This window comes from Canis lupus, chromosome 1, assembly GCF_011100685.1.
Source record: "Canis lupus familiaris isolate Mischka breed German Shepherd chromosome 1, alternate assembly UU_Cfam_GSD_1.0, whole genome shotgun sequence".
NCBI classification, from domain to species: domain Eukaryota; kingdom Metazoa; phylum Chordata; class Mammalia; order Carnivora; family Canidae; genus Canis; species Canis lupus.
In genome coordinates this window covers 54,189,979-54,206,037 of record NC_049222.1, presented here as the reverse complement: position 1 = coordinate 54,206,037, position 16,059 = coordinate 54,189,979, and the positions used below count along the sequence as shown (strand labels likewise).

At 36.7% G+C, this 16,059-nt stretch overlaps 1 protein-coding gene across 1 annotated transcript in view; it reads left to right on the top strand.

Moving 5' to 3' along the window:
• The window catches only part of PDE10A (phosphodiesterase 10A), a 298,525-nt gene that overhangs the window by 104,790 nt on the left and 177,676 nt on the right, over nt 1-16,059 (top strand). The window contains 1 exon segment of the mRNA XM_038526520.1: nt 14,981-15,109. Within this exon segment, the coding sequence (XP_038382448.1) occupies nt 14,981-15,109 (129 nt within the window).

Genomic DNA, 16,059 nt, shown 5'->3' with positions numbered 1-16,059 from the left:
ATCACGCCCTGGGCCCAAGGCAGGTGCTAAACCCCTGAGCTACCCAGGGATCCCGGTAGGTGACTTTCTTAAGGAACACGGCCTGTATATTAGCCTGCATCTGCTAACTTAGAACCTGGAGATCCAGGGTATGCTGTCTTCCACCAGGTAACTTTGAGTTTACAACTGAATTTGAGTTAAAGAGGTGAGAGACTTAAATCCTTTATACTGCATAACCCTCCATTTTAGACTTTACTTTGAAGGTATAGTTTTCTAAGTCCTGGGAAGGGTGAATTTTGGTGTATTTAAGGTAATTCTTTTAGTTTTACTTGAAAAATCATTGTTTTCATCCTTATCACTTTGAGCAGCCTAGGTTTTTATTTGGCTTTCTCAGTTAAAGAAACTTTCATTGATGTTCTCAGCCAAGGGAAGAGACTTAATTTTATTTTGGCTTAGAAATACAGCAGTGTGTGATTTGCCTTCTGATATGTGCAAATTACGAATGTTAGAAACAGTGTCTTCTCTGCAAGGAAAGCACCCCTCAGCTGTTAATTCAAGTGGAATAAATAATCATTTATGTAGGTCAGAATCCTGGCAGTAACTCATTCAAGGTTCATTACACGACTTCTTTTTAGGTCATAGACAAATCTTCTCTCAGTGTACTCGGGTAAGAAGAAATTGTTTAGGTAAGATAGACAGAAGGCAAGAATAATTATTATAATGCATTAACTTTTTTCTCAACTTTATTGAGATATTATTATGTGTAATTGTGAGTGTACAACTTGATCTCACATGTGTAAATATTGAGAAATGATTACCACAAGGAGGTTAGTTGAGACTGTCATCCTCCACCTTTTTGTGTGTGGTGATAACTTTTAAGATCTATCCTCTTAACAACTTTCAACTGTATAATACAGTATTATTAACTATAGTCACCAGGCTGTACATTAGATTCCCAGAGTTTATTCATCTTACAACTAGAAGTTTGTACTCCCACCAACACCTCTGCTTATTCCCCTTCCCCCAACTTCTGGCAACTACTGTTCTATTCTCTATTTATTTGAATTTGGCTTTTTTAGATTCTACATATAAATGACATCATAGAGTATCTTTCTCTGTCTGACTTATATAAATTAGCATAATGTCCTAAAGGTCCATCGCTGTTGTCACAAAAGGCAGGAATTCCTTTTTTTTTTTTTTTTTATGGCTGAGTAACATTCCTGTGTGTGTAGTGTGTGTGCTCATACACACCACAATTTGATTCATTGATCTGTTGATGACACTTAGGTTGTTTCCATGTCTTGGCTGTTATGAATAATGCTACAGTGACGATGGGGGTGCATATATCTCTTCAAGATAGTGATTTAATTTCCTTCAGATGTATACCCAGAAGTAGGATTGCTGGGATCATGCCAAGAACCTCCATAGTGTTTTCCACAGTAGCTGCATCAATTTACATTCCCACCAACCGTGCATGAGGGTTCCTTTTTTTCCCAACACTTGTTATTTCTTGTTTTGATGATAGTCATTCTAACATGTATGAGGTGACATCTCATTGTGGTTTTGATTTGCATTTTCCTGATGATTTGGTGATGTCGAGCATCCTTTTCTTTTTAATTCAAGTATAATTAACATACACTGTTATATTAGTTTCAGGTGTAGAGTATAGTGATTCATCAATTCTATACATTTCTTAGTGCTTATCACCATGTGTCCTCTTAGTCCCCTCATCCTCCCACCCCCACTCCCTCTGTTGACCACCAGTTTGTTCTCTGTATTGAGGAGTCTCTTTGTCTCGTTTTTTTTTCTTTGTTTTTTTTTTTTAAAGATTTTATTTATTTATTCATGAGAGATACAGAGAGAGAGAGAGAGAGGCAGAGACACAGGCAGAGAGAGAAACAGGCTCCATGCACTGGGAGCCCGATGTGGGATTCGATCCCGGGTCTCCAGGATCGCGCCCTGGGCTAAAGGCAGGCGCTAAACCGCTGCGCCACCCAGGGATCCCGTTTTTTTTTCTTTGTTACTTAAATTCCACATATGAGTGAAATCCTATTGTATTTGTCTTTCTCTGAGCCGTTTTTTTATGTATCAGACTCCCAGTTTTATGTGTTCTTTGGGAAAATATTCAAGTCCTTTGCTCATTTTTAAAATTGGATTTATTTTTTTGCTTTTGAGTTGTATGGATTCCTTATATATTTTGGGTATTAATCCCTTATTCAGCTAATTGGCAAAAATTTTCTCTTATTCCATAGGTTGTCTTTTTGTTTTGCTGATTGTTTCTTTTAATATGCAGAAGCTCTTTGGTTTGATGTAGTCCTGTTTGTTTATTTTTTCTTTTGTTGCTTGTGCTGTTGGTACTCTGTCCAAAAAAAATCATTGCCAAGACCAAAGTCAAGGAACTTTTTCCATGTTTTTTCTTATAGTTTCAGGTCTTAAATCTTTAATCCATATTGAGTTAATTTTTGTTAGTGGTGTAAAATTAGGGTCCAGTTTTATTTTTCTGTATATGTTGTTCAGTTTTTGCAGCACTGAGGAGACTGTCTTGTCATTGGGTCTTACAGGCTCCCTTGTCAATTCTTGACTGACTGCATATGTGAGGGTGTATTTCTGGGCTCTCAGCTCTGTCCCATTGGTCTGTGTATCTGTTTTAATGCCAGTACCAAACTGTGTTGATGACTGTACTTTGTGGTAAAGTTTCAAATCAGCCATCATTGTCCTTCCTCAGGATTCCCTTCGGTTCGTTGGGGTATTTTGTGGACCCTCATGAATTGTAGAATTGCTTTTCTGTTTCTGTGAAAAATAATAAGGCATTTGTTCTTAATTTTCTACGTTTTTTTTCCTCCTTGGTTGAAAATAGTGGTATCTTTGACTGTGGGCCTTGACAAAATCCAAAGAAGCAAGCAGCTTAATCTATTTGTTTTTGTTACAGCTTTGGAGCCCTTTTAATGCTAATGAATCATTTACATCTGTCTCTCCTGATAACAGTGGCAAATAAAGAACTTGCCTTTTCGTTTTTTTTTTTTTTTTTTTTTTTTGTTTTGTTTTGTTTTTGTTTTTAAGAACTTTGCCTTTTTAAATAAAGAAGCCAAAAAAGAAATTACCTTTAGAGCCCACTAATCCCTTCCCTTTTCTGATAAATGTTTAGGAATAACTGCTATATAAAGCCTTATGTTCGTAAACTGTGTCTACCAGCACATCATTGGAGAAAAGCTTTGGTATAAAACGTTCCATATTATATTATGCCCAAGGATATATTTCTGGAACTGGTGCTATATTATAGGTGGATTGAAGGATGTCAGAACTAGGAAAGCACATTAAAAAGAAATTCTTAATTTTTCAGAAAACAATTTAGATATTAAGCTGTTTGGATGGAAAAAGAAACATGAAAGTAGTACTAAAGAAATAAATCCCAAGGAAGGAAGGGAATTTGAGTGGGAGCAGTGGGCTACTGAGAGGGAGGAGTCTTTGGCTTGGACATTTGCTCTCCAGCTTGAAGCGTCTGTGACCTTGCAGGACTGGGCAGTTTCCACCAAATCCATCTACACATCTGTGAAATCACATGAAGCAAAGAATGACTCATTGATTAATTCATCTAATGATGATGGTCATGTGTTGGGGGTTTCTAAGACTACTTTAAAGTTTGGTAATTTGTTAGGAAGACTTCAGGACACAAGAAATCCGTTAAGATTTCTCACAGCAAAAGACGATCCAGTGCAAAATCAGTGAAGGGAAAAGCACATGAGGTAAAGACCAGGGGGACCTGACATATACATCCAGTACTCCTCTCTCACAGTGAAGCCACACAGGAAGCTCTTAATTCCCCCAGCAACAATTGTGACATCACTTGTGAAGTGCTACCTACCAGGAAAACTCATTAGAGACTTCATACTCCGTGTTTTTACTGTGGCTGGTTACACAGGCACCCTCTGCCTGTTACTGTCCCGAGGAAAACAGGCATTTGGCATAAACCATACTGCACAAGCAGCCTAGCACCATGCTCCACTAGACCACTTCAGAGCTGAGTTCCCAGGTGCCAGCCCAGGGTCACCCCTGCAAGCAAGCAGTGTCTCAGAGGACAGTGGTTTCAGGGCCTATGTGTGTTAAGTCTTTTCTGCACAGACCCAGGGATTGTGGTACGTGTGAAAGATCAGTCACTGCCCTCAGGGAGCCTGCCGTCTCTTTGGAGAGGCTAAAGTTTAATAAGATCACACTCAGTAAATGGAAGATGTCACTGTAGGAGGAGTATTTGGAATGTAGGAGTAGGCTACAATGGAATGTAGGAGTAGAAGCATGATGGGACGTGGCAGGGGATCTAAAACATGTGGTTAGTGAGGAATGTGCTTTTAAATTGGCTGGATGTCTTACTTAGCCAAGTGGAGAGTCTGGGCAAACAGCAGCAAAGTCCATGGATGGGGTAAGGGCTCATCACATTTGAGAAAATATAGGAAAATGGTATAAGGGAGAGTGGAGTCTCAGCTTAGACTTCTTCAGGTCTAGCCCATGACTCAGGCCATTTCTTCCACCGTCTAGTCAGAGCCTCAGATTGAGCAGTCAGGAGTTTGAATTTCTAATTTGAATTACAATGTGTAATAAAGTTCCAAATTGGGAGGTAATACTGCTTGGTGGTGATCCAGTTAAAGTATATTAAGCTCAGACAGGAGAAAGGGTCAGAAACAAGGGCAATTCAACTTGAAGAGATGAGTGTTTAGGCTTGTATCTTTGTTTCCACCTTAAATATTGCTTTTGTGGCCAGTAGAAAACTAATCTAATAACTTGTCTTTGCGCATTTTCCTTTCTTAGAGTCCCAGGATTATAATTTATTTCCAGGTGCACCTGGCTTCATTGTCCTTCACTTTATTGCACTTCACAGATAATTCATTTGTTTTATACATTGAAGGTTTGTGGCAACCTCGTATCAAGCAACCTCGTATCTTTGTGTCTCTGTGCCACATTTTGGTAATTCTTGCAGTATTTCAAACTTTTTCATTATTATTATGTATGTTGCAGTGACCTGTGATGTTACTACTATAGTTGTCTTGGGGCACCATGAACTGTGCCCATATAAAATGGCAAACTTAATTGATAAATGTGTTTTCTGACTGCTTCACTGACTAGCCATTCCCTGTCTCTTTTCCTCTCTTTGAGCCTCCTTATTTCCTGAAACATAGCAATACTGAAATCAGGCCAGTTAATAACTCTAGTGGCCTCTTAGTGCTCATGTGAAAAAAAGAGCCTCATGTCTCTCACTTTAAATCAAAAGGTAGAAATGATCAAGCTTCCTGAGGGAGACATGTTGAGAGCCAAGATGGGCCAAAAGCTAGGACTATTGTACCAGTTAGCCAAGTTGTGAAATCAAAAGAAAAGTTCTTGAGTGAAATTAAAAGTGCTACTCCAGTAAACATGCAAATGATAAGAAAGTAAAACAACCTTATTGCTGATGCAGAGAACGTTCTAGTAGTCTGGATAGATCAAATTATCCACAACACTCTCTTAGACTAGTGCCAGTCCAGAGCAAGGTCTTAGTTCTCTTCACTTCTATGAAGGTTGGGAGAGGTGGGGAAGCTGCAGAAGAAAAGTTTGAAGCTGGCAGAGGTGGGTTCCAGAGGTTTAAGGAAAGAAGCTGTCTCTGTAACATCAAAGTGTAAGATGAAGCATCATGTGCTGATGAAGAATTCTCCAGAAGACCTAGCTAGGATAATTAGCAACAGATTTTCAATGTAAATGAAACAGCCTTCTATTGGAAGAAGATGCCATCTTGGGTTTTCATAACTGAAAGTCAGTGCCTGGCTTCAGAGCTTCAAAGGGAGGGCAGACTGTTGTTGGGGGTTAATGCTGCTGGTGATTTTACATTGAAATCTGTGCTCTGTTACTGTTCCAAAAATCATAGTGCTGTGGTATTGTTGAGTACGATGGTCAAGAAATAAATCCTGGGACATTTTACGGTGTAACTGAGCAAATTTATTTAAGTAACATGAGGACAGGCCCTGAGGGCAGATGGAGCTGCACTTGTGCTGTTTGGAGTTCGTGGTTCTCTGTGTCATGCTCCAGCAGGAGGGCATGTGCAGGGAGCATTAGATCACAAATGTCTGTAGTTTCTACTCGTAGGACTCCTTTCACGAGATTTCTCTGGTGCTTGTCATTCATTTCAGTATTAACTATTGGTGAGATTTACAGGCAGTCATGGGACCCAGTAAGGATGTAGCAACCAGCACGTATTCGATCCTTCTCAGCCTTCTGGGCTAATGGTGAATGTTTTTCTGCTTTTTTCCTCCCTCATCAATAGGGCCCTTCATAATTGTGCTAAATCTACTTTGCCTGTGTTCTATAAAAGGAAAAACAACCTGGATGACACACATCTGTTTACAACATGGTTTACTGAATATTTTAAGCCCACTGTTGAGACCTATGGCTCAGGGAAAAAATACTTTTTATTTATTTTTTTTTGAGATTTTATTTATTCATGAGAGAGACAGAGACATAGAGGGAGAAGCAGGCTCATTGTGGGGAGCCTAATGTCAGACTTGATCCTGGGATCACACCCTCAGCCAAAGGCACTCAACCACTGAGCCACCCAGGCATCCTGAGAAAAAAGATTTTTTAAAAAATATTACTGTTCATTGACAGTATACCTGGTCACTCAAGGGCTCTGATGGAGAAGTATAACGAAATTAATGTTGTTTTCATGCCTGCTAACATAACATCTGTTCTACAGCCCATGGATCAAGGAGTGATTTTGACTTTCAAGTCTTATTATTTTAGGAAAATACATCCCCTGAGACTATAGTTGCCATAGATAGTGATTCCTCTGATGGGTGTGCGCAAAGTAAATTGAAAACCTTATGTAAAGAATTCACCATTCTGAGGGCCATTAAGAATATTTGTGATTCACGAAAAGAGGCCAGAATACCAACATTAACAGGAGTTTAGAAGAAGTTGATTGTAACCATCTTGGATGACTTTGAGAGGTTCAAGACTTCAGTGGAGTCACTCCAGATGTGGTGGAAACAGCAAGAAAATGAGGATTAGAAGAGAAGCTTGAAGATGGGACTGAGCTGCCACCATCTCATGATCGGACTTTAGTGGATGAGGAACTGCTTCTTTAGATGAGCAGAGAATCTGGTTTCTGAAGATTGGATTTGTTCCTGGTGAAGATACTGCAAAGGTTATTGAAATGACAACAAAGGACTTAGAACATGGCATAAACTTAGCTGGCAAAGCACCAGCAGAGTTTGAGAGGATTGACTCAAATTTTGAAAGAAGTTCTTCTGTGGTAGGTTGCTATTAAACAGAACTGAATACTGCAGAAGAATCATCTGTGAAAGGGAGAATCAATAGATGTGGCAAACTTCATTGTTGTCTTATTTTTAAAAAATTGGAAAAAATAAAAATAAAAATAAAAAATTGGTACAACTGCCCTTGCCTTCAGCAACCACTCTGATCAGCCAGTAGCCATCAATGGCGAGGCAAGAAGATGATTCACTGAAAGCTCAGATAATGGTTCGCATTTTTTGGCAATGAAGCATTTTTTATTTAATTTTTTAAGAAAATATTTTTTAATTAAAGTACATACCTTGTGTTTTTAGACATAATGCTAACTGCACTCTCAACAGCCTACAGTATAGTCTAAATATGACAGTTATAAACACTGGAAGTAAAAAAAAATTACTTGATTCATTTTATTGTGATATTTGTTTTGTTATGATGGTCTGGAACCAAACCCGCAATTTCTCCAACATAGGCCTGTAATTAAAATTGCAGAGACATCAGATTTTTCTCATATCTGTGATTTCATAATAATACTATTTTTTTTTTTTTTTTGGTTGCTCACCTACAGGAGAATGCTACTGAACCAACTCACTGTGAAAACTGGTAAATAGAGGACAAATGAAGCATTTATTCTCTCTTATTTATATGAGTAAACAGTTGATGAAGCAAAGTTTCTCTTTGTAATATTTCAGCTAATAAATGAAGATGGCATTACAGAATTAGGAAACCACTATGATGAGCCTAGTGAATTAGTAAGTGCTGGATCATAGATGCTGCTAATGTCACAAACAGAGAGACAGCAGATGGTATAAACCTTTTGACAGAAGAACACAGTACCACTTTAAAACTTGCTTACCCACCTCCAGATCCAACCTCAATTTGTTCAGGTCTCTAGATCTAATTTCAGTCTTGAGGAAATGCACAGGGCAGATAAACGTGGTAAGCACCACCACAGGGATATAGTCAGAAAAACACAGACTGTAGAAAAGCAGAGAACAAAAGATATGTTTTCTTCAATAACACAGTATAATGGGGAAAACAGAAGAGATAGAAGGGAACTTATTGGATAAAAGAGACCTAGGAAAAATACCACACAACTTCGGCTGCAGCATATAGACCTTATCTGGGTCTGAGTTCATTTATCCTATAAAAAAACGTTGAATAATAGAAACATTTGGATGTTGATGGTGTTAAAACTAATGATTAATTTCTCTGTGGATATAGTAATAACATTTGTGGTTAGAATAGTTCCTCTTGTTTAGAGATACACATTGACATGTATGAATGTATTGAAATGATGTATGAGATTGTTCCAAAATCAGCTAAGAAGGGAGTGGGTGGAGGTGGGGGGCACAAATGGAAAATATTGGTTATGAGTTGATTATTGTTGAAGCTGGGTGTAGAGGACACGAGAGTCCATTAGGTTTGTGTGGTTTTACAAGAAGTTTAAATTTATACACACACACACACACACACACACACACACACACAATCTCCATCGGAAAAAACTAAATATATGTGTTGTAGACAGCAGTACGCAAAAGGGCAGTGTGCCATTGTGTTATATTATCAGAAGATTGCAAGATTTCTGCTGAGATGGGACAAAGTAGCCTTATGTTCCCAGGTTTAAAAAAAAAAAAAAGATGAAAAGTGAATGATTGATACTACCATTTTGTCGCTGATATTTTGCATTACCACAGATTGAAACACAAATGGAGTTAATCCTTTTCATTGCCACCCCATGGTCCAGTAATAAGTTATTGAAGTAGGAGGTATTGCTGTGGCTTTTATCTATTTCTTGAAAAGATTACTCAGCATCAAAATGAAGCTGTTCTTATCTGTTCCACAGGTTGTTGGCTCAGTTACTAGACACAGAATTAATTGTCTTGACAAAAATATTTATCAGTCTTTATTTTGCCCTTTGTTATAGGCCTTCAGGTTCAGTGCTGAATCTAACCATGACATATGCCACTCTGTTGTTTTTACTTTGGTTTTATTTAGATTGTAATCCTTCATGGCATTTTCAGTGGGCATTGTGAAAATAAGGAGTTTCATCCAACTGTCTGTAACTCCGTCTGCTCATTCAGCCTGTCAGTATCCTGTGTTTCCCTTCTGTCATCTGCGGCTTTGACCCAGCATCCCTGCACATGTGGGAAAATGAAATAAATGCTGCATGGATGAGAGAATGTAGCTTATTAGTAGAAATGAAGTATTTTTAAATACATTGTTTTAAATGTACAGGTTACCTTGGAATCTGTATGATTGTTGTATGGATTTTTGGTGCAGATTTTTAATCACTGGATGCTATTGCGTGCTAATGACAACTCTGAAGGAAACTGCTAAGTCCTTTTTTTTTTTTTGGACATAAACAAAATGTATAGGCCATGGGAAGCTATGGAAGCATTAAACCAAAGTCAGACAAAAACAAAAGATGCCTGTTTCATCATCTATACATGCACCACTTTCCAAGAGTGTGGATGATTATTATTTCAGTATTCTAATTCTGGGTTGGCCCTGTATTGGCCTTACAGGCTCTTTGCAAAACCAGATGTAAATAGGAAGTAAAGGTAGATAACATGACAGAGAAAAAGCGAGAGAGATTGTTTTTGATGGCTAAGGATGTTGAGCACACATTAAATGAACATCACACATTAAATGCTAAAATAAAAATAGAAGTTTTAGGGGTGCCTGGCTGGTTCAATTGCTGTAGTGTGCAAGTCTTGATCTTGGGGTTGTGAGTTTGAGCCCCATATTGGGTGTAGAGATTACTTAAAAATTAAACCTTTTTAAAAAATGGAAATTTTGGAACATTTGGAGTTTTAGAGAAATGAAAAGTTACAAGCCTGTTATTTGAGCCTCTAGACAAATGCAAGTATATTGGCTTCATACAGGTAAAAAAAAAATGGCATTTTGGTACTATTATTAAATGTACCAGGCAAAAATGCTGTCTGTGGATTACCTTATTGAATTATTCTAATGACCTTGTATGATAGTGTTATTATTCCCATTCCCACTCAGATATCATTCCCATACATATAAGAAGCCAGATTTAGAGAGAGAAGGTGCTTTGCCCAGGTTCATCCTCAGGTCATTAGATGAGATGAAGAAACTTTTAATTACCTTTGCCTGTACTTTTAATTACCAGGTCAGAATGCCTCTTCCTATCCCTTCTCTTGTTGAAGGAGATAATGATTTTCTTGAAATGTGGATAGTAATTTGGGAAGAAAATTAGATCTTCTGAGACATTTGAGATATAAAACTATGTGATAATACTCTTTAGAATTCTAAATAGAGTTTACAACCAAAATGGTGTATTTGGCATTTCATTCTCTTCTACATACTTGAATCCAAGATTTAATTAATTTTTTTAGTCTTGAAGTTTACTTAGACATCATAACTCATTTATGACTCAATTGATCTTTAAAATTTTAGTTTTGAGTAACTTATACAAAGTAAGTGTCAAGGAGTGGGGAATTATGCTCTGCCTTCCGGAGGGCAGAGTTTCTACGTACATTATTTGGAATTCTTCTGAGTGGGATATTTGTTCTTCTCTGTTTATTTATTAAGTCATTTATTTATATCAGTGTGGACTCCTGGATTATCTTCATCCATTCAGACTGCTATAACAAAATACCACAGGCTGGGTGGCTTATAAACAACAGAAATGTATTTCTCACGTTCCTGAGGCTGGGAAGTCTAAGGTCATATTGCACTTGCTTGGTTGGCTGAGGGCCTTGTTTTAGGTCACAGACATTCTGTATCCTCACATGGTAGAAGGGGTCTGGGGATCCCTGGAGCCTCCTTTATAAAACACTAATCCCATTGGTAAGGGTTCTGCCCTCATGATGTAAGCATTTCCCTGAGGCTCTATCTATTAATGCTATTTCCTTTGGGAATTAGGATTTTCACATGTGAATTTGGAGGAGCAGGGCACAAACATTTAGACCACAGCATGGATATTATTTTACTCTTTGAATTAAAATTGGATTATATTGTGTCACTCAAATGGTTCCATGTGTGAATCATTGAGAGCTCTTTCAATCAACTTTTGTATCCTTTTGGCATATGTCGTCATTTTGTGTAATTGTAATTAAACACGCTCACACACACACACACACACACACACACTTAGCAGTTCCTTACTCTATGGAAATGTGATACTCCAAATCATCTTAAATATTTTGTGTACTTGTCCTAGACTCAGCCATTTCTCCAAGGAACTGTGGTACCCTTTATTGGAGAGTACTATTAGGAACCAAGATCTTGGTGCTCCATATACTTGTTGGTACTGGCATACTGTCGGCATGTTGTTGCTCGTAGGTCCTCTTGGCTAACATAACAAGGAAATGTATGTGTGTACTGACCTGAGTATATACATAGTGTATCTGCCGGTATTTCAATATGTAACCATCTGTATCAGTGTTATGTTAAATGTGAGTTCATACTGACATCAAACTCTAATCCATTACCCTTATTGATTGTTCTAGACTCTTTTTGCTTATTTATAACATCATGCTCTGCCATTGAGAAGCCTCATTCCCACCATCTACTTATTTAATTGCTTGATTTCAGTATAAATGAATAGTGGCTTGAGAATTGTTAAGCTCTACCTGCCGTGAGATAACTTTATCAATAGAGTACAATGATTCCGTGGAATTTCTTACAGATTCCATTCATATCTAAAGTTGCTTAGGTCAGCACCTTAGCCCCCACCTCCTTCAGTGAGGTGGTGTTATACGTTGGTGATACATTTAGATTCTTCTGCCATAGCCTGCCTCCATTCTAGGATAGCCTGACTTTCTAAATGATCTCTTAAAATTTTACATCTATGGGTTTTACAAATTCATGGTGTCACTTACTCAACATTATAATATTTTATGGGATAGTTTCACAACCCTAAAGTATGACCTGTGCTTCATGCATTGTCTTTCTCCCCTGCCCTTTGAACACCTGGCAACCACTGATCTTTTCTCTCTATCGCTATAGTTTGCCTTTTCCAGAATGTTGTATAATTACAATTGCACAATATACAGCCTTTTCATAGTAGCTTTTTACACTTAGCAGTATGCATTTAAGCCTAATCCATGGTTTTTAATGGCTCTTTAGCTCATTTCTTTATTTTTTTAAAGAGTTTTATTCATTTATCAGAGAGAGAGATCCAAAGGGAGATGCTTAACCAACTGAGCCACCTGGGTGCCCCTCATTAGCTCATTTCTCTTTATTGCTAAATAATATTTAATTGTATGGGTATGCCACAACTTGTGTTTGATTGTTAGGTCATATGGTAAGATTATAGTTAGCTTTATTAGAAACTACCAGTCTTCCAACGTGACTGCCATTTTACATTCATATTAGCAGTAAATGTCAGTTCTTAGATTTTAGCCATTCTAGTAGGTATGTAGTGGAGTTTCAGTTTTGTTTTAACTTCAATTCAATAATGACAGATGAACATCTTTTCATATACTTATCATATTTGTATCTTTTTTGATGAAATGTCTGTTCAGATCTTTGACTCTTTTTTAATTGGATTGTAATCTTCTTGTTGAGTTTTAAGTGTTCTTTGTATATTTTAGATACAAGTCCTTTAAGCTGATACATAATATGACAAATAGGACTTGTATAAACGTACTAAGATGAAATGAGATGGCAAGGGGTATGATTCAATTATGACTTTGTATTTCTGGCCTGGGTCTCTGGGAAAAGGAGAGAGTAAAGCTGAGAGTTAAGATCACTTTGGGAAGAAGTGGGATGGAGATGACTCATTTAGTTTTGAGTCAAGATGGAAGAGTATCCAAGGACTGGAGATCAAAAATATATTACGATTCCTGATTCAGATTTTGTTGTCATCATAGATTAATGAAGAGAAAGCAGAGGTAAGGAGCAGATAGGAAGTTAAGATAAGAACAGTGTTATGTCACAAAAGTGATAAAGTTTTAAGGAGGAATGAAATGTCGATTATGAACCCGCTATGAAGGACTGAAGGACATGCTTGAAGGGAGTATGAAATTGGCATCATTTGTCTTTTTGAAGATCAAATCAGCTATTAGTTTACTTCAGCATCCTGTTCCTTTTGTATCTGAGGGATAATTTACCCTGTCAGGACAACTGTCTCTTACTCTATTCAGTCTTTTATTTTTAGCACCTTGTAGAATTTCTCAGATTTAATTTTACATCACTGGAGCTCTTGTCATGTGAACACAGACAGGGGTCTTATTCTTCTTTTATCTAATACAACTATGTAATTATATATTCACCTTTATTTATCTACTAGTTTAAATTGTGGAAATACTGAATTTGTTGAAAAAAATTATTTGCCTCTCAACTGTACCATTCTGTTGGAAGAATCGGAACAGTTGTGATTTTAGTCCCCAGCAGAATTAATTAACACGTGTTAATTCTGTGGCTTGTTTAGTGGTGGGAACATGCGGCCTAGTCCCTAGAGTCATAAAGATACGCTTCCTTTTCTTCTCTCTGCCTCTGAAAGGACAATTTTCTACCTCCTTTTTTTTTTTTTTTTACCTGACTATCCCCAAGGATGGTAATTTACTGAGTAATTCACACAGAGGCTGTAACAGTAAAAATAATTACCATCACAGAGTAATAATTATTGATAGTCTGTTTGTGATTTACAGTTGTTTAATGAATGGCCTACCAACATGAAGCGCCAATTTCAAAACATAATTTTGTATGTTCAACATGAAAATACGTAAAAGTACTTTGTTTGAAAATCCTATATATATTCAACAGTTGTTATTAGACTGAAAAATTATTTCAGTGAAACTGACTACATACATGGAATACCAATGAGCAAATGTCAATTGCTCTGAGCTGATTAATGGTTGTATCATTGGATTCAGTGCCCCTGAGAGAAAATAGAATTTATGCTGTAAACAATGAAAGAGAAGAATCTATTCAGTAAACATCTTTTTACCACCTAAAATGCACCAATAAACAATGAAAGATAAGAATCTAGTCAGTAAACATCGTTTTACCACCTAAAATGCATCTTGTAGCACCTAAAATTCTCCTGTTTGCCCCTCTGACTTTGCAAATTAAAGCTCTGGTGACTGCAAATGGGAAGATCTGAGTACTTTGTAAGGCTTACCTGTACCACTTGGGAGCACAGTGTTGGCTCCAGGACAACCCTGGGATTTGCTGTTGGAAGACAGCTGTGTAATATGATGGACTATCTGTAGTTTAAAATTGCTAAAGTTTTAACCTTTGACGTTTTTACTATTTTTCATAGTGGTAAAATATATATAACATAAAATTTGTCATTTTAACCATTTCAAATATATAATTCAGTGGCAGTAATTATCCTCACAGCATGGACTGTGACCATTATTACCTCTGTCCACTTCTCAAACTTGGCCTTCACCCAAAACAGAATTCTGTCCCTATTAAGTAATGATTCCACATTCTGCCCCCCGTGATCGGCTCTATCTCTGTGAAGTTGCCTATTCTACATATTTCATATAAGTGAAATTGTTTAGCAGTCATCCTTCATCTCTGGCTTTGTTTCCTTATGGTGTTGTTTTAAGGGTTTCTCTATGTTGTAACATGTCTAAATTTAAGTCCTCTTCATCGACCAATACTGTTCCATCGTATGTGTGCACATTTGTACATTCTTCTTATGTCTTAAATCAATTTTAGCATCAGGTGTTGTTTTTCTGTATTTTTGATCCTTATGAAGGTGTCAACTAGGTTAATTTTATTCTTTTTAATTATTTTACAGGTTTGACAGATGAAAAAGTGAAGGCATATCTTTCTCTTCATCCCCAGGTGTTAGACGAGTTTGTATCTGAAAGTGTTAGTACAGAGACAGTAGAAAAATGGCTGAAGAGGAAAAACAACAAACCAGAAGGTAAGAGCTCATTCAGATTAAGTGCAGATTATTTTCTAGTTTACAGTGACAAGAAAACTGCTGGAAAATAACATATAAAGTAGACAAAATTAGCATTTTAATTCTGTAGACATTTTATTCTGTTTAAAAAGATTAAATAAGTTGGAATGAGGGGCAACAAATAAGATCCTTGATTTAAAAAAACTTACAAAGAACTCTTGAAAATTTATTTAGACATGACCATATTGAAAAATGCAGAAGTCAATATTAGACTTGACTTTAATGATTGATATTGATGATTACACAAATGTTCTTTATATTTCAAAAATTTATGTATAGTATTACATTTTGCAAAAAGAAGTCTTTAAACAATTTTTCTGTGTATACACAGAAAAGAACTCTTGACTTTGCATTTGATGTTGTGTTCACACTCATGAACTTAGGATGCTGTTATATTTATGAAAAAAGAAATGTGGGCTCAAAAGAGATGTGAAGTGAAATAAATTCCCCCCCAAGTTGATTATGTATTAATATATTGGATTTGAGTATTGAAGTAAAATTCATTTTAAATGAATCTACGTTGGCTAAATAGGGCATCTTATTTCTATGAAAACTCTTTTTATAGTAGAAATTTATGTTATGTGTGATTTTAACTATATGAAGAAATTTTATGTTAAAAACAATATCCTATTTTTCTGGGAATTTATTTAGTGTAATAAAATGCTATGAAGTTTAAAATGCTGTTAATTTAAAAATGATCACTATTAAAATGTTATGCTGTTAGAACTGTGGTACTACTATGATGTTTAGAGCTGATTTTCCTCCAGTTTTCAGAGTTTCTATAATTTTCTTACATAGTTTTTAAATTAAAGAGATAAACCTTTTGGCATCAAAGCAAAGATTAGATTTTAAAGTACATAAAGGGGTGCCTGGGTGGCTCAGTTGGTTAAACATCTGACTCTTGATCTCAG